The following is an 18,744-nucleotide window of genomic DNA, read 5'->3' as shown; positions in this document are numbered from 1 at the left end:
GCCCATGGACATATCCACCCCAGCTTGGGATGGAGCTATCAGCCAGCACCGTAGAGAGATATTCGAGCAGCGTCAATACCGTGGCAGCACGCTTTCCACGAAGAAACAATGAAGATATCCACTGTGATCAATGCCGCTATTACGTCACATCACGAAAACACTCTTCACTAAATATGTGTAATTATGACCATATCTGACATGATAGATAGCGCACCTTAATCGCTATAGGCGCGCAACAAGACATGCGAAAAAAACGCGATAAGACAACAAAGTGTCCGAACTGGCGAACAGCACCATTCCACTCTGTCTTCGGCAAGGTAAGCTTTCGCATGATGTGGCCGCAGCAAGCCAATCAAGCTGCCCGTGGAACGAATTCGCCGCAAGCTTGGAGGCACGGCTTTGGCTGCTCTGGAGGCTGTCTAAGCAGGCCAGATTCACCGAAGACTGTATGACTCCGGTTTTAGCTGGATGCAAATGTTTCGAATGCCATTTTACTCAAGATAAGGTATTTGCGCGGGGTCAAATGTAGCAAGGTCCGCTGCCCCTGGAGCTTTTCCAGAAGAAGTCCAGACGCTCTTCACTGGTTGAAAAATGCTGAGTTACGAAGACCGATGAGTGCAGTAAAACGGGGAAAACCCTAAGAAAACCAATGCAAATATCCCTGCACAGGCCTGGACCGCATCAGGACCAAACGACCGGAAGGTGGCGTCACACTCACGTCACTAACGGCTCAGTCAAGTCTTCCCCTGCTACGTTCTAGCTGGCGCCGAGGTCTCGATGAACCTGTAAACATGGTCTTCACACACGGCAAACGGATGAACTGTAGATGTCAACTAAACAAAATAGCAAACAACTCGTCATATAACATTTATCCCAGCAGGCAAACAACACACAGCGGATAAGTCATATTCTAGATTATCCGCTATGTGATACATGCTCGCCAGGACGTGCAGACCACTCCTCATCATCTTAAGGCCGTTCCATATGCTCACGTGTAAACACGCCGCCAGCCGTGTTTTGCTTACATGATCCTGCCTGCGGCCGGAAACTAGGATATCCAATTACGGCGCGCGTCAATGAGAAAAACGGCCTGTGCCACCAGCTCACCACGGCTGTTTATTTCAAACGCCTTGTTGGCAAATGAATGCAATGTTCTGCTTGATTACAAAGCAGTGCACGGCGGCGACATTTTTACCTGGAACAGGGACGCTTCTGCCTGTCTGTTTGTCAACATCGTGCATGCATCAGCCATGCATGGACGCCAATGAATAAGAGCGACAGGACGAAGAGACAATGTCAGTGGGACGCGGCCGCCCAGTCGGCCCGGTCGCCCCACCACCAGCCAAACAGCCGCCCCCCCCCCCCCCGCTGACCTTGGCCGGCCTCCCGCACATGCAAAGCCGCGCGGCAGTATGTGGGTCAGCCTTTCGCGCTGCCGACCGCCGTGGGCCAGTCGGCCGCGGCTGGTCAGCGGGACCCGGCTCAGAGCGCGAGCGAAAGACGGGCGGGTGATGACGTCAGCGGGCCGCCGCCCGGACGGCGCCGGAGCACGGCGGGCGTCGACGCTGGTGAGGTGGCACGACAGGGTGCTGGGGAGCATGGCGTCGTGCGGAAGGCTGGACTCAGAAATTCTGGTGGAATCACGTTGCTATCGTTCCAGCGTAGCTTTTCATAACAGCAGAGTAAAGTCTGATTGAAAGAAAGGCATACCACGATTTTATTCCCAGCGGTAATGCGAGATCACTATGACCTTCCACGACATTCGCCTTAGATGGCATGGTGTTTGACTTCCAGGGTCGACAATGATATTGATAACACTGAAGTCAATCTTGTCAATTTTGTCAATTTTGTCATTTTAAAAGCCTACTCTTTCCATGTTTCGCCAAGAGACCGGGTGGGTGGGCAGGGGAAGGCAGATGAAAGCACAAAATGCAGACTATGACGCGCGCACACGCGCACACCATGCGCGGCACTCATATTTTTCTAATTTCCAAAGCATGGGAGCTTTGTCTTATCCTGTCCCTACACCCATGCGATGTGGCAGCCTTGTCGGCTAGTTTGACGTCACACTTCATCCCTGACCAGGTGCAGCATTGGTCTAGAAATGAATCGTGAGCGTTGGCGACAGACGCTACATAATTACTTCACGCATTGATCATTGCACAACTGCTTTCCTCTTCACACACCTGGCTCAATCCGACGTGGCCTATGCCCGGCTTCATCAAACGCAGATTGCTGCTGGACGTTACGCTGCGCGTGCGTGCATGTGTGTGTGTGTGTGTGTGTGTGTGTGTGTGTGTGTGTGTGTGTGTGTGTGTGTGTGTGTGTGTGTGTGTGTGTGTGTGTGTGTGTGTGTGTGTGTGTGTGTGTGTGTGTGTGTGTGTGTGTGTGTGTGTGTGTGTGTGTGTGTGTGTGTGTGTGTGTGTGTGTGTGTGTGTGTGTGTGTGTGTATCATGTACTGTAATGCTGTGCTTTTTTATCTTTTATCCCTCCCGTCTTCATTTATTCGACGCGTGTCATTTACAGTCACTATGCGTGATGGCTCTCCTCGAATATAATACACACCTTCAGTCAATCACTTCATAAGACGGTAGGGTGCATGTCTTGCAAAAGTGGAACGCGGATCGCAGACTTGTCGCATCTTTACCGTGCAGACGTTTGCGAATGAGATCAAACCATGAAGAGCTGGCACGACGGAAAGCTTAAGCACACAGATCGGATGTGAAAATGCCCCAAACCCATCTAAGCAAAGCTTCGTTATTTGTCCTACGGAACGGCTCGGATAAACGTCCCTAGGAACAGTACCTGCGAGGCAAGCTTACAGCGACGATGATATGTCTTGTGTGGTATCGGCGGTTTTGGCGGCCGTTCGCGCGTTGGCAACGCCACACGCTATTATCCGCGTCTCTCATTCGTCACGCTTACCATAACACTGTGCTCTAAGCGCTGATGGGCCGTCGATTCGGACGAAACCGACGAACACCGACCAGCACGCAGAGGGCCATAGCTGGTTCGGCACAGACTGGCCGAACGCCTGGCAGCCTCGCTGCTCTGTTAAACCGACGAACACCGACCAGCGTGCAGAGGGCCATAGCTGGTTCGGCACAGTCTGGCCGAACGCCTGGCAGCCTCGCTGCTCTGTTGCCAATGCAGGATATTGCCAAACGTTTGCAGAACGACAAATGTCTCCGATGTGGGACAGGAAACATGAACATCTACGATCTGGTCCAGCACGTCAGGGGAAATAATTGAGGACATGGGTTGCCCACCACCAAGACGCAGCGGCGCCTTGCAGGAAAATCTGCCGGTAGGGAGGAGGCAGCTGAACGGTTCTATCTGGCCTTGGGTTTTATCGCCATGGGTCAGCCATTGATATCAGCACGAGCGGAAAAGCGACTATTTCTGCCATCTATTGTGAAGAACGTTAACTACATTATCCTGTACCTTTCAGGCAGTGTCGCTACCAGTTATCCGCAACATCCCCATTAACAGGCAGAGGCAGGTATGCCAGAAAAAGGAAATAATTTGTATCCTAACAGCTCTACGGGGTACATTTGATAGCTTTTCTTATCCAATTTTCGATTTCTATTAAAATCGTTTGGGATAGATATGATTCAGCACAGCCCACTTCAGGTGCGGTGTTCATCTGCATTCCCCATGCTGCTGCTGACTTCCAGGGAAGGCCGTCTTGAAAAGCCTGCCAGATAGTTCTACACTCTGAGCCAAGACACGGCTAGCCATGTGCGAGCCATCTGGAGGTTGTACATTATCGATGTTTGCGACGGTCGGATCTTTTCCCGCGCCGTCGCACGGATCCCTGAACACGGACTCGCAGCATCCGCCGCACGCGCTCGACGAAGGCTCGCATTGGCGCCGCATCCGTCACTGGTCTGGTGTCTGTAGCACGTCACTGCTCTGGTATCTGCAGTACGTCACTGGTCGGATGTCTGCAGTACGCCACTGGTCCGATGTCTGCAGTACGCCACTGGTCCGATGTCTGCATTACGCCACTGGTCCGATGTCTGCGGTACGCCACTGGTCCGATGTCTGCAGTACGCCACTGGTCCGATGTCTGCAGTACGCCACTGGTCCGATGTCTGCAGTACGCCACTGGTCCGATGTCTGCAGTACGCCACTGGTCCGATGTCTGCAGTACGCCACTGGTCCGATGTCTGCAGTACGCCACTGGTCCGATGTCTGCAGTACGCCACTGGTCCGATGGCGATGTCTGCAGTACGCCACTGGTCCGATGTCTGCAGTACGCCACTGGTCCGATGTCTGCAGTACGCCACTGGTCCGATGTCTGCAGTACGCCACTGGTCCGATGTCTGCAGTACGCCACTGGTCCGATGTCTGCAGTACGCCACTGGTCCGATGTCTGCAGTACGCCACTGGTCCGATGTCTGCAGTACGCCACTGGTCCGATGTCTGCAGTACGCCACTGGTCCGATGTCTGCAGTACGCCACTGGTCCGATGTCTGCAGTACGCCACTGGTCCGATGTCTGCAGTACGCCACTGGTCCGATGTCTGCAGTACGTCACTGCCGCGTGGCAGGCTGAACGTCCGACGAAGTGAGAGGTCCAGCTAAGGGAATCTTCTGACAAAGACGAGCCCTTTCTTCCTTCAGGCGAATGCACTCTCCCGCCCACAAATACCATGCTGACCCAGGCGCGGTGATTTCAACTGCTCAGGTTAACCCAATTTGCGCAGGTGGATGCTCATATGGCAGCGATGTCCGCGAGTCACGTCCTGCTTTACAAATATGCAAATGTGCTCCCGCATAACGCCGAATAATTCATCATCGCGTATTTGACGAACTCAGCATCGAACGAGTGCGTCATTAAGACGCGTTTTGAGTGCTGTCAAACGTTGCAGTCCTGTGATGATGACGATTAAAGTTTTAAAACGCACCTATCGCGATGACCATTTTGCGTCCCGTTGGAGTGCTGACAGCACCGTGAAGGGTAACTGTATTTCATAGTCATCCCATGATGCACATGTCGCCGAATGACATCGCCAGAAGACAAGTTTACTGCATAGGAACCATACCGGAGTCACCTCCAGCATCCAAAGTGGGCGCCGCGCACCGAAGCACATCCAGCCGTCTGCCTTCGTTCACTACACGCAAACAGGAGATAACAGATAGCAGCCTACAAATGAGGCTGCGTCTGGCCGCCGCAGGACACCGACCCACACAGCAGACAGTGCATAGTCAGCCAGCAGTGAACCGCCGTCCAGCACAGCTCCTATCCCGGCCCCAGCCGGCGGTCACGCCGAGGGATCGCCATCAGCCAGCAGGCGCTGAGCTGGTTCACCACCACAAGCTCCGTGCTCTCCGAACGCGGCAATAACCTAGAAGCCTTCTCTTCTCTAGGTCTTCTCCTGCCGCAACTCTCTCCCTCCACAACATACGCAGCTTTGTAGCGTCAACTTACCTCCGTAGAGGAATGATCACTGACAGCGACTCATTCCAACCCACTTCCAAGAGAGCAGGGCGGCGAGTCGCTCTACCCACTTCCAAGAGAGCAGGGCTGCGACTCGCTCCAACCCACTTCCAAGAGAGCAGGGCGGCGGCTCGCTCCACCCACTTCCAAAAGAGCAGGGTAGCGACTCGCTCCACCCACTTCCAAGAGAGCGGCGCAACAACTCGCTCCAACCCACTTCCAAGAGAGCAGCGCAACGACTCGCTCCAACCCACTTCCAAGAGAGCAGGGTAGCGACTCGCTCCACCCACTTCCAGGAGAGCAGGGCGGCGACTCGCCCCACCCACTTCCAAGAGAGCAGGGCAGCGACTCGCTCCAACCCACTTCCAAGAGAGCACGGCACGGTCAGCACGCTTCACTCGCTACGAACAACACATCCACACACGGCACGCCGCTCAAACCACAAACACCGTCGAACACAACACACAACTGCACGACATCGAGCTACCAGACCGGAATGCCTTCCCTCAGTACAGTCCCTCCAAATTGACACAGGACGTGGCACCACTCGTCTGTCCTAGACGACCTACGGCCAGGCGGTTGCGAGTCTGCAAACTGCAGCCCGGGGTCGCCGGCTCGGTGGAGAGCCGCCTACCACCTCGGGTCGCCAGAAGAGCCAGCCACCAGTTCGGGTCGCCGGCTGTGCGGCGCGAACGGCTCGGCGCTGGCTGCCGGTGTGAACCCCGCGCGCCGTAGCCGCAGTGCGGCAGCCACACAACTGCGCGCCCTTGGTGTCCCCGCGAATAATGCTACCCGGCAACTGGGACGCACGGGCTTTCCCATGATGCAAACGTGCTGCGGACCTCTGCGGCTGGGTGCGGCACGGCAGGGAGGGGGAGGGGCCACCGGGGCAGGAGAAACTGACTTTCCACCCCCGAAACAGCCCAACACACCCAGGAGGGGGAGGGGGTTGTGAGCACGCGAAGGAAGCACAAACGGTTCCCGTCCACCATTCACGAGCAGCCCTACGGTTGAGATGGGAAGGGACGGTGGTTTCGTGGGTAAAGTCAAGAACACCGAGGGATCGCCGCGATTCTCTCACAATATACTTCACTGGCTCACGGCCACGCCCACCCACGAGCTGTGAGGATCACGGCCATGCCCACCCACGAGCTGTGAGGATCGTATAACTTCCAGCTAAGCAGGAGCTACACGACTGGCGAGAAGAACGACCACTATGAAAAAATCACAAGCCAACCAAGGAATGCATATGACAATTCAAAGCAGACCAATTATGAAACAGGCACGGTTAAATCCAGGACCAAACTTAACACCAAACATGGCTAAAGCACATGATCAAAGACTAAACATTACAATAATGCTCCAAGTGCAGGTCAGGAAGAGAAGGAAACTCGCTAACCCGGCACGGCACCACCTACGTGTCCCCAGCACATGTGGTTGGGAAGATTCCGCGACATGGGGGTACAAAGGACAGGTCTTTGGCACAAAACCGCACAATCGTGCGTTTGGCACGTGAGTAAACATTGGCACATGCATGGACCGTGGCTGACGCCACAGTCGGCATCGTAAAGCGACTGCCACGCCATCTCCAGGGGAGAGCAGCCGGCGGCGGACCCTACTACAAGACACAGCATGCGGCACGCGGGGGCTCCATGTGGCCGCCAGCCCCAGCCCCAGCAGCAGGCAACATGGGAGATCTTGCTTATGAGAAACAGCAGCAAAGATGGGAAACCCACAGAAAACGCGCTTGCCAGTCTCGGCCGGGCGCGCACGCGCGCCGTGAGATTGCGCACAGGACCGGGGCCAGAACATTGGCCAGAGCTTCAACACATTGGGGTGGATACAAATGCTCATAACACAAAGCTGAGTGAGAACAGTCCTGAATGATGGAGTGATCAGCGGAGGCGAAACAAACTCAAAGTGCACGTCACACCGCCGTCAAACACGACTAAAAAAATACTGAGACGTAAGCGAATCCCGACGCAAGAGCGCGCGATGAGCACGAGACATGCCACTAAGATCGGAGGCGGATGAGACGCGCACGGCCCCGCAGAGCCAGCTCAGTCCTTCTTCTTGGGCTTCTTGGGGTTGCGGCTACGGGACTTGGCCTTGCAGAGAGGACAGATGGGTGCGTTGCGGTGGATCTGCTGGTGACAGGAGAGGCAGGACTTCATGGGCGGCGGCTGCTGCCTGCCGGCGGCGACCACATGCTGCCGTTAGTCACACCGCGCTGGCTGCTTCGGGCGCCATGCAGCTCGAGGCGAGGTGACACTAGTCAAACAGCTTCAGTACTGTTTGAGACCCGAAGGCGCCCATCGTTACCGAGACTGCGTGCATACATCTGCGGCTGCTGGAGCATCGATAACCTCACGTTGAGAGTCATGGCCATGGGCGCCCAGCACACAGACACAGCACCTGACAGCACACGGCATACAGCACCTGACAGCACACAGCATACAGCACCTGCCAGCACACAGCATACAGCACCTGACAGCACACAGCATACAGCACCTGACAGCACACAGCATACAGCACACCGACGTAACAGCACACAGCACACAGTAACACACAGCACATGACACACAAGTCTCCTCAAATGTACCGGACGCTTGTCGCAGCCCACAAAACAGCAACCTATGGCGACCCACGTCATCCAAGGACAAGCAACACTCCGTACACCTCATCACCAGCGCCCGCAGCACCATCTATGATTGGCGTCCACGCTGCTGCTTACAGCCGGCTCCGCTAAGCCACCCGCCACGCAGAGGGGCGACCGCGTACCTGAACGGCGTCGGCGACGGCCCGGCCGGCACCAGCGGGGGGCGGGGCTCCGGCTTACTGACGCGCATCACCGGCAGCGGCTGGCCGGCCGCCAGAAAGTGGGCGGAGCCTGCCGGGTTGGCGGCCAATGCGTGGAGGCCCGACTCGGGGCGCTCGGCCGCGCCGCGCTGACCAGCCTCCTGCGAGCTCTTCTCCAGCAGTCTGGCGACGCAGACGCCGGTCAGAGCGCCGGTTCGCGGCAGCCACGGATCCGAGGATGTCTGGCTCGGCCCTCGACAGCAGCGTACTTCGCCGCGGCCATCGTACAACAGCCCTACTTCTGTGCTACCGCGACTGCATTCAGCTGAAAGCCAATACGTCGCGACCCTAGTCGTACTTATTGGACCTGTTGAAAGCCGAAGACTAGAGAATGTCTGCACTACTGGAGAAAGCAGCGCACGCGGCACTTTTCATTAATTGACGAATGACTCTCCGTCACTGAATCAATGATGGAGAGTCTGAGTGCCACCTAAGCCATGACGGAGAGTCTGGGCGCTACTCAATCAATGACGGAGAGTCTGAGCGCCACCTAATCCATGACAAAGAGGTGTGAGCGTTATTGAATCCATGGCGGACAGGCCTAAATACTCCTCACTCATTAAAGGGCAGGCTTGAATGCCCCTCCCTTGCTGACGAGCAGTACTACTCCCTCGTTGATGGGCTGGTTCCGGGGCCCTCACTCGTCGCCCGGATGGCCTCAACACACCCGGCCACCGACGGGCAGCTGCGCGCGCCACTCACTCGTTGACGGGCAGGTCCGGCTCGAGGTCGGCGATGTCAGTGAGCGGGGCCAGGCCGAGCTGCTGGCGCAGTCGGTCAAGCTGGCCCTTCAGCGGCCGGTACTCGGCGTGCAGGCGGCGCGCCGACTCCAGGCTGCGGCCGCGCGCCTCCTCCGACTGCTTCACCACCTCCTCGATCTGAGGCATGACACTCCCGTCACGCCTTCTCAGACCGCATCACCACCTCCTCGATCTGACGCACGACACTCCAGTCACGCCTCCTCAGAACGTTCACCACCTCCTCAATCAGACGCACGACACCCCAGTCACGCCTCCCCAGACCGCCTCACCACCTCCTCGATCTGAGGCATGCCCCTCCAGTCACGCCTCCTCAGACCGTTCACCACCTCTCTGATCAGACGCACGACACCCCAGTCACGCATCACGCTGGATACGCGGTGACAGGCTTAGGCTGCGCATTGTTACATCGCCCCCGCTATTGATTATGTTGCGATGCTTTAGCACTATCTGCATGCATTCATGCGCGGCTCCCCTTGCCCAATCCGAAGTGCCATGACGTCCAACATGCCGAGCAGTCTGGGCTTTAACACAGTAATACCAAGGTCATCAGCCAAATGTGGTGCGAGGAGCCAATAACGGTTTAAAGCTGCTGCCTCGACAAAGAGGTGATTATCGAAGAAAACCTCCTGCATGGCGAGACGAGAACAACTTAGAGAATTCAACGACCGTCATATAGTACGTAATTTCACACCTATCCTGTTATATACGACTTTGTCATATCACATACGGCCCTGTCGTGAGGTTTGACATCACCAAAGGTGGCCATGTTTGCACGAGGAATCCGAATCAAACACGGAACGCTACGCTGTGGTGATGCATGGCAGCATCCGAGTCCCTCAGTACTGTTTGGCTCCTTCAGCAACATTTGGTTGGCTGGCAAGGGAACAACTATGTCATGCGCTTTCCTTCCAGTCAATCGCACATCACGCCCTTTATTATCCTGACCGCCGGGGTCACCGTCCAAGCAAAAGACATCGCAGTGGATGCCCATTCGAGGGTGCAGTATCTCCAGGACAACTGATCTGCGCGACATAACGAATATGATGGGCTCCTGGGGCAGTGCCGAGAAGGACCATCCCACGTCTTGTCTGTCGTCGTTCCAGTCCCCGTTCCATCCTCGGTCCCGGCTCCGCCTCCGGCTCCAGCCTCCGGGCTCCAACCCCGGTCCCTCCTTACGGCGTTGATGTCGGCGTGAATCTGACGCAGCTCCTCGACGTGCGCCATCTTCTCCTGCAGCAGCAGGTCCATCTCGCGCCGGTATTCGAGCAGCGAGCGGCTCTCGGCATCCGACACCTCCAGCTCGGTCATCAGCCGCTGCTTCAGCCGTTCCAGCTGGCTGGTGCCGCGCCTGCCGGCCCCCAATGGCGCGCGTCGTGCGTCAGTCTGCACCTCTGCATATCTACTGCACCTCGACTGCAGTACACCTCGCGCACGAGATGAGCTTCCGCCCATGGTTTAGGATCCGACTGACGAAGCACCACGAGTAAGAAACAGATCGTAGCAATCAGGATGGTTAATAGCACTCTCAATCGAGCCTTACCGGCTGAGCAATGGGTGCGTGCAAACCGGAGGGGGGGGGGGGGGGGCAGACAATGAAGCAAAGTGCAGATGAAAGAAACCCACAAATATTCTTCTTGAGGGAGTTTTGCAGAAGAATGGGGCTCAACGACGCACAAGCAGTGCCACTAGCCATTGCCTGAAGACATGCTCATTGGCTAGAACGTGGCACAACTTGAAATCTTCAGTGGGCATGTCATAAATGGGCCATGCTGTTCTTTGTATATTCAGAGCAGGAAACCAGTCTCAAATGAAAAGGAATCATGATTTTCAACCCATAATGTTCTTAAAGACACTCATGACACTACCCTAGAAGATGTCATGTCCATGTCATTACCTGATGGAGACCCAAATACCTAATGGATTGCAAATAATCTAACCCACCTGATTTCATTGATGGTCTGAAGCTTGCCAAAGGCAACATGGTCATCAAGTTCAGTATCCATGCTGTCCTTGCAAGACAATCAGCTGGTGCTTCTATGAGGAAAAACAAAACACATCTGTTGGAAACTGACATACATACTGGCATTTAGACAACTGACATTTCCTGCCTGATGACATGTCAATGATTCAAACACAGAAATGACTTTCATTGTAAGACTTCATAACAATGCTCACATATGTGTGCACTAGTCTCATAGTAAAACAAAATATCCTTGTGCACACAGCACATATACTGCATCAGTCACAAAAAGCACACAATGGCAAAATACAGCCATCACTGGCTTTCAACTAAAGGGACATGCATACATAAAATCTACTTTTTTTAGCTAAACTGATAGAAAGCAACTGATGAATCTCTCTCTCTCTCTCTCTCTCTCTCTCTCTCCCTCTCCCTCTCCCTCTCCCTCTCCCTCTCCCTCTCCCTCTCCCTCTCCCTCTCCCTCTCCCTCTCCCTCTCCCTCCCTCTCTCTCTCTCTCTCTCTCTCTCTCTCTCTCTCTCTCTCTCTCTCTCTCTCTCTCTCTCTCTCTCTCTCTCTCTCTCTGTCTATTATATATATATATATATATATATATATATATATATATATATATATATAATAACACACATACAATAAACAAGATGACCCTGGAGGCTGTACAAGCAACTTTCTTTTCTTTGACTTCTGTTGGGACTAAAAAGTTATTTTCCATCATGTTCTTCAATTGAGTCATGACTTGCTCATTCTCAAAAAATGGACATTTTATAGGCCTATTTCCTCAATGCACCAGGATGAGTAACTCACCAGAAGAACACAAATTGCATAGCAAATTTATTTTACAGCACAACTGCAAAACCTTCCAGTTGCATCATGAAAAACAGCATTGGCAAGCATGCTCTGGTCTTTTTCTCAGTACTAATCATCCCCAGCCTAGGACAAATGACACACATCAACTACCAATAGGACTTGGTACTGGACTGATAAAAGGTGATGCTTATATCCCTTGGGAGCTACCATGTCTTCAGGCTTATTGTTTCAAAACTTATGGAGATGTTCAAGCCAGATATCTTGAACACCTCTATAGGCAGAAAGCAAGGCAGTAGAGCATGTTGCTTGGCCAGATCATTCTGCTCTGAATTACAGCATAAATGCACTTCAATTAAAGCAATGTTGCTGCTATTTTGGACATGCTAAGCATGGCATGCATTTGTTTGCAGTCTTGCTCTAAGGCACTTTAATCTGACTTCAAGGAAATATCTTTAAAAAATTAATGTAAATACAAAAATACCCCAAACATAATTTCTTGAACCAGCCCTGCCCATCAAAATCTTCCTGATACCTGCCATACTTTGCAGACTGGGGTGACAGCACATAAATTATGATGCACTGGATGATGCATGGCAAGATGTCCAAACCATTGGTGCATGTAACTAAGAGATAACAAGAAGGCATCCCAACAAGAACTGCATGAGGCAAGCCTGGTCTCTGACTTGTGGGAGCTCCCTTAACTAATGAGTTGGTGAATGAATGGAGCATACCCAGAGGAACAGCAGGATGTCATCTGTCACCATAACTGGTTCAAAGTATGACATAACATTTGCTGAGATCCCAGTCCCTTAAAAAAGCTCCTACAGTCCATAACTACTTGCTTCCAGCCCATAAACATACCTCCCACAGACAATAGAACAGCACCAAAACTTCATATCCAAAATTGCTCACCTCATATGGCAAGTCAGGTCATAACTCCTCTAGGAAACAACTACCTAATCGCAACTCTGGTTATCATTTACATCAGCTCAGTAATATTTGTTTTCGGTGCCTAGCCCATGACCGCAACCCACAACTACCGATGCAAAATTTCAGGTGTGTATAAACATGTTTGGTCAAGAGCGCAGATACCGCAGGGAAATATCTCGTTCTTGTTGTCAACTTGGTTTACCATGATTCAACGCGTATATCAACGGTTTCCGACTCGCGACATGCATCCTTGGTGGAATCAATTAAATCGTGTCACAAGGATTCTTTCCCCAGCTCAGGGTTCAAGTGGAGTACACCAAACGTGAGACCACAGACATTACACCTACCTATGGCATACAGTAGCGCCAGCCCAACCCATAGACCACACAGCTATTCAACGGAACTCAACAGAAACGGCGGCCTGCCCACTAAGAAACGCCAGAGCGCAAGAAATGGCAACCGCGCATCAATCGCCAAAGAGCAGACCTGAGCATAGAGGATGTTTTCCCAAAAAAGTAAATGAGAGCTTTTCTCAAATGGGAACAATATGAATCGATGCTGATTTTGATAAATATTTTATAGATCCATCTTAAATGAGAAAACAGAAATGCAGCAGAGGCATCCTTCTACTGATATACAACTGTTGCAAAACTAAATGTGTTTGCAAACGATACAATGAGTGAGTGAACTGAACATTTTGAACAGAACTTAGGTAAATCCGATGCTAAATAATTGTCCTCAGAACCATTTAGCCGAGTTGGACCAGATAGAGGTAATGTTTGCTGAATCTTGACGCCGTTTTCAGACCCGTTGTTCCTAAATTTAGCTGGGAGTAAATTTAGCGGCAATGAATATGTCTTTCGTGCATTGTATTTATCTGGAGGTGGAAGAAAAACATTGACACTGTGAAAAATGCTGTATTTAATTCGTGCCGTATCTTTGGATGTGCGATCTTTGTACATCTTTCGCTTTAAAGTCTAAAATCAATATTGTTTTCCAGCGTCTAGCTAGAGGCTACCGCGCTATCAGTTGTCAAAATAATGGCGGACTGTGGTGCGGGAGTGGTTACGTCGGGTCGTTGAGAGGAGTTGAATTGTCAGGTATGTGTGTTTCTGATGCACAAAAAATCAGTCATTAGCCTTTCCGTGGTGTGCTTGCGTTTCTTGGCAAACTCATTGGGTGGGTGAGATTATAGCCTTCGACGTTCGCCTGAAGGACCTGCTAGCGTCGGTTTCGGATCATGGTCATCGCGTCTAACCAGATCACTCTGCTCACTGATTTAGGCGCAGAATAACGAAGAATTACTTCTGCTATCCCCCCGTGAAGTTTATTCTACCGCTAGCGTCTAGTGCACTTGTGTCGCATCGTTGTGCATAACGTATAGCGTGTTGCGCATGTGTTGCATTGCTTAGAGTATGATGCATAGTATGGAGAACTTGCATACTGGCCAAGAGCCGTGCTTTGATTTGGGATGATGTAACTAATTGTGGAAAAATTGTTAAGCATTGATCATAAGTGCCATAGCTCATTTATGGTGAACATGTAAAGATCAGGCATGTCAACAGCAATGTCTTTTCTTCAGCACTTGTGATTTCACTTTGTTGTATTGCATTACAGCGGTCAGCTGCCACAGACCCCTGGCTTGGCGGGGGTCTAATTGATTTTTTGGTTGGGGTAGTTCTAATCTTCTTAGCTTTGAAAAGAATAGGGCTCAAATTCAGAGACAACTTTTGGTTGCATTTTGGAAGCAAGTTTAGCCTCAATGCTCACCTCACTCTTAAGCTTCATGTGAGAAAGGGGATAAGTATTGAACAAGCTCATGGTAGCTATACATTCAGCAAAATGTATGTGTAGTGAAAAATGAAGATTATGATATATTGACTTGCTGACAACCTGATGGCAAAAGAACTCATTTCACACCAAACATGTCTAAGGTAGCAGTGACACTGAAGTAACAGTTTCAGTGCTCATAAAAGACCAATCCTCAAGGAAATAATGATGCAAAGGTCATTTTAGGGAATGGTTCTTCAAAATCATTTTTGGCACAGGTTAGTTAAAACTTCAGCAAATCTAGTCCGACTTCAGTTTGGTCCACATAAGTGTCAGGTTCAGAGCACATATTTCATACAGACATCCACCAATGTGGATAGATCTTGGCAGACTTGGTCATCAGCACAAAGCAGCCATTCACATCATGCAAGTCTTCCAACTAAGGAGGGAAGGACTTCAAATAGTTTTGATGCAGCTTATGATCTTCCTTTGCATGTTATGCAGCATTTTGAAGCAGAACAGATCAAACCAATAAATGTGAGTGCCACCACACCTATTTCAGCTCCTTGTAATAGCAGTGAATCACTTATTTATGCATAGTTGTTTTTCACTATCAGGGTACAGGGCCAGATGCATTAAAGCAAATATTTCACATATAGTGATTATGTTGGTGTGGTCTGTTTGTCACCATTGGTTCCTTGAAAAAGGCTTGTTTTACTACAAGCTGTTTGTGTCAAATTCTGGTTATAAATATAGTGTTCCCAGGATCAGCTAATGTGTTAACCAGTTAAAAACCAGAAACCGACAGAACTAGGTTGGGCTAGTGTAAATGCTATCCATGAATACTGTTTTCCTGGGAAATTTAGTTTTGTATACACAGTGCTAAAATTTTTGGCAGCAGTGGTAGTCATTTCTACACATGTCAGAATTTGATGTTCCTGGCCCCAGTTCCTAACCTATGACCTTAATGATGATTACTGTTGACATTTTGTGAAAGTAACAACACTTATGGCATGGGCAATGCAATTTAAAGAGGTGACTTATTTCTTGTCTGCTTTACTCAAAGCATAGTACTGCCATATATATGAGGCTTTTGCAAGGTCAGGTCACCTATCATCAAACTAGTAGATTAATGTTGCATGTGTGGGACCATATTTTATCTTTTTAGGTCATATGATTGAAACCTCAGGATATATTTTAGATTTGGTCTTAACACCTCTCCAGAGGAGTGTGCACTTGGTCTTAAAAGATGTGATAGGGTCAATTTGATTGCAATGACTGCATGACCACCGCAAAATCATTGCAGATCTGGCAGGTGGTTGATTGCAAAATAATGCATAAGGATGTGGTGTTGAGGATTACAAACTACTTGTATAATGTAGTCAGTAATAAAATGATTCATAAGGATGTGGTGTTGAGGATCACAAACTGTTGGTTTGCTTTAGTTGATAAGGATGTTTGCTGGTGCATGCTCTGTTCTCTACATAATGGATCCATAAGAGCATACCCACTGCTTGCAATACCAGTTGTCAATGTACTGTGGATAGCAGTGACTGCCTGGTCACCCCGTCTATCCCTTTTTCAAGGAGCTGTTCCTATCCACCCTGGATTGCCCTTTTGACAGGCATGGTATAACCAGATGAGCCAGTGCAAAAGTTGTCTTTGCCTACCTGACCTATCATGACATGCCAGAGGAAACATGTGTTGATGTTCAGTAATGCCTATTTGATGAATGTTTACACAAGCTGTTAAGTCTTGGCTTCCATATTGTTACAGCATATGGGTCCTACATGGGAGATAACAGGAGTCATCTGGAAAGTGCTATTATGACCCATATGGCCTGGCTTGGTATGCCAAAGATCAGTTTATTGATCTTTATTCACACCAATTGTGTCAGTTGGATGAGACCTTTCCAGTGCTGTTTTCCCTGTGACCTCAGCTTTCTCAGTTTCCAATATTTTAGGTGGCTCTGAAACCACTACCCTTGTAAGATGAATTTGAAAAAAATAAATCCCATAGTGTACTCCTCATGTATTACAAACACTGAATGACAAACATTGAAAGGTCATGTGAGCAAAATATGTCTTAAGAATGATCAATTACCCAACATACACAAAAATTAAGGAACGTGCAATGCTGCATGCACATGCAATAGCAGAGCAATCACAAAATATGGCATACATGTGTAACTAGAGACATGTGGTGCTGTGATTCCATGCTTCAGCAAAGATAATAGCATAAGCACAAGATAATAGCATAAGTAAATAATAGCATAAGTAAGTTGATCATGCAGCACAGCAGTTGTGTCAACCATAACAGAAAGGCAAGAATTAAAATGATTGTAAGCTGTTACCAGGTCCTCCCATTCTGTTTCTTCTGGACATATGCACAAGGTCCACTGAGCTGTTTATGATCATCACATGCTTCATTATTCTGTATTTCATTGTTGCCAGATTAGCAGTTAAATGCAAACTAGCAGGAATATAAGAAAATAGATACCAGAAAGATTAACACATCTGCATTAACAGTGCACATCTGGGAAACCAGAGGTATGGGGTTCGATTCCCTGCGGTGCCCGCCCATCCTGCAAGTGATGCCATATAGCCTCAGCAGCTGAGTGTGTTGTAAAGCCCCAATGACATGACAGATACTAGAAAGATTATTTAATCAAACACAACAATTGCCATGGGCACGTGCTGCCATGTAAACAAAGGAAACAAAAGGGGCCCTTAGTTGGCTGTGCCCTGATTTTCTGGGACTAATTTATACTATCATCAGTATCAGGTCATCCTTATTTTCCACTATGCACTTGTGTTCCCCATGCACATTATGCTTTATATGTGGTTAACTCAGCAAGTGTTGATCTGTTTGTTGCATCCAGTGCCCAGCTCCTGTTGTTGACTGTGTGCTGATGCACATGGGATGCTGTTTGCAGGTGACCCATGTCATGATACCTGGCTCACTCTCCGTGCCAAGACAATCTCCCAGCTTCCAAAGGGAGATGTAAGCATACATTGGTGTGAAGCAATGTGGGTTGGCTGTTCAGATTATTTAATGTTGCCAGTTTGCAATGAACACTGGATCTTGATTTATCAGTTTCTTATTTTTTAAATCACTCTTACATCCATGTACTCAGGTGACATAGAAAGGACAACATATTTCCAGCTGTCTTATTTTGGCAAGATCATGTTAGTTTCCCTCTTTGTTATAAGCCGGGTATGTGACATTGCAAGCAGCGTAAGTGGTGCCGGGACCATGGTTAATGGTTATCATGGTGCTACAAGCATTGCATTGATAATGTTTTGTTGCATTGTTGATTTGGTTTTGGCACTGTTACTGCTTTCCATCATTTAAATGTCTACTAATCTTTGTCTTGCTTTTCCAGCACCTGCTTCATCGCCGATTGTCACCAAAGACCGACATAATATCTCAATGTTCCATTGCAATAATTCAGGGCAGTTAGTCAGTGTAAGTATGGTGTTTCTATCTTTCAATCTGCGTGACTGGTTTTCCACATTTGATGTGTGCTTTTGCTGCTCTGGGATATGTTCTGCAAGGCAATGAGCTAGACTGTCATCACTTGATACATTGTCAATGACACAGTGTTTTGGGATATGCAGGTGTGTACTGTCATGCAATGGAAAAAGTCACTCCAATGTCAGGGTCTATTTGCGACCCCAGAGCGCCTTCACTCGGGCGACTTATGGTGGTGCCGCTCTGCGGGCCCAGCGGCGAGACCGGCGCCGGCGGCCGTGACCACCGTCCGTCCTCCGCCCGCAGATCGTCGAGTGTCGGCCGAGTTTGATCCATTCCAGGGCTATGGACGGTCCGTCGAGGACCGTCGACAAACAAGTGCCTGATATTAGGGTGAGTGTGGCGCCGCCGATCGCATGGCCGATCAGCTGCCGCCTCGTGCACCGGCTTCTGCGGTGTAGCTGTGGGCGGGGCGAGTCCACGGCATGGTGGACGGCTCGCGTGGCGGTCTCTGTGACGGTGACGGTGACGGGGTGGTGGTCGGCTCGCCTGGCGGTCTCTGTGACGGTGACGGTGACAGGGTGGTGGTCGGCTCGCATGGCGGTTTCTCTGGCGGTGGCGGGGTGGTGGTCGGCTCGCCTGGCGGTCTCTGTGACGGTGGCGGGGTGGTGGACGGCTCGCCTGGCGGTTTTTTGTGACGGTGACGGGGTGGCGGGCGG

The 18,744-nt window shown here is 50.5% G+C and overlaps 1 protein-coding gene and 1 long non-coding RNA gene across 2 annotated transcripts; one reads left to right on the top strand and one right to left on the bottom strand.

Annotated features, from left to right (window-relative positions):
- Window positions 1–4,960: 4,960 nt before the first annotated feature.
- LOC119095377 (zinc finger C4H2 domain-containing protein) lies at window positions 4,961–13,215 on the bottom strand. Its single transcript, XM_037218221.1, has 6 exons — window positions 13,129–13,215; window positions 11,007–11,099; window positions 10,242–10,413; window positions 9,007–9,182; window positions 8,227–8,427; window positions 4,961–7,635 (listed from the first exon to the last, which is right to left on the bottom strand). Exons 2-6 carry the CDS (start codon window positions 11,066–11,068, stop codon window positions 7,506–7,508), a joined length of 741 nt encoding a protein of 246 aa, XP_037074116.1. The 5' UTR covers window positions 11,069–11,099; window positions 13,129–13,215; the 3' UTR covers window positions 4,961–7,505.
- Window positions 13,216–13,686: 471 nt separating this feature from the next.
- Window positions 13,687–18,438, top strand: LOC119095376 (uncharacterized). Its single transcript, XR_005093870.1, has 4 exons — window positions 13,687–13,881; window positions 17,487–17,554; window positions 17,937–18,019; window positions 18,332–18,438. It is a non-coding gene; the product is annotated as an uncharacterized LOC119095376 (long non-coding RNA).
- Window positions 18,439–18,744: the final 306 nt, after the last annotated feature.

Source organism: Pollicipes pollicipes, unplaced genomic scaffold (genome assembly GCF_011947565.3).
Source record: "Pollicipes pollicipes isolate AB1234 unplaced genomic scaffold, Ppol_2.1 Scaffold_4219;HRSCAF=4965_pilon_pilon_pilon, whole genome shotgun sequence".
In the NCBI taxonomy this organism is placed as follows: Eukaryota; Metazoa; Arthropoda; class Thecostraca; order Pollicipedomorpha; family Pollicipedidae; genus Pollicipes; species Pollicipes pollicipes.
Note: the sequence above shows the minus strand (reverse complement) of the source record. Positions and strands in the feature narration are given on the sequence as shown.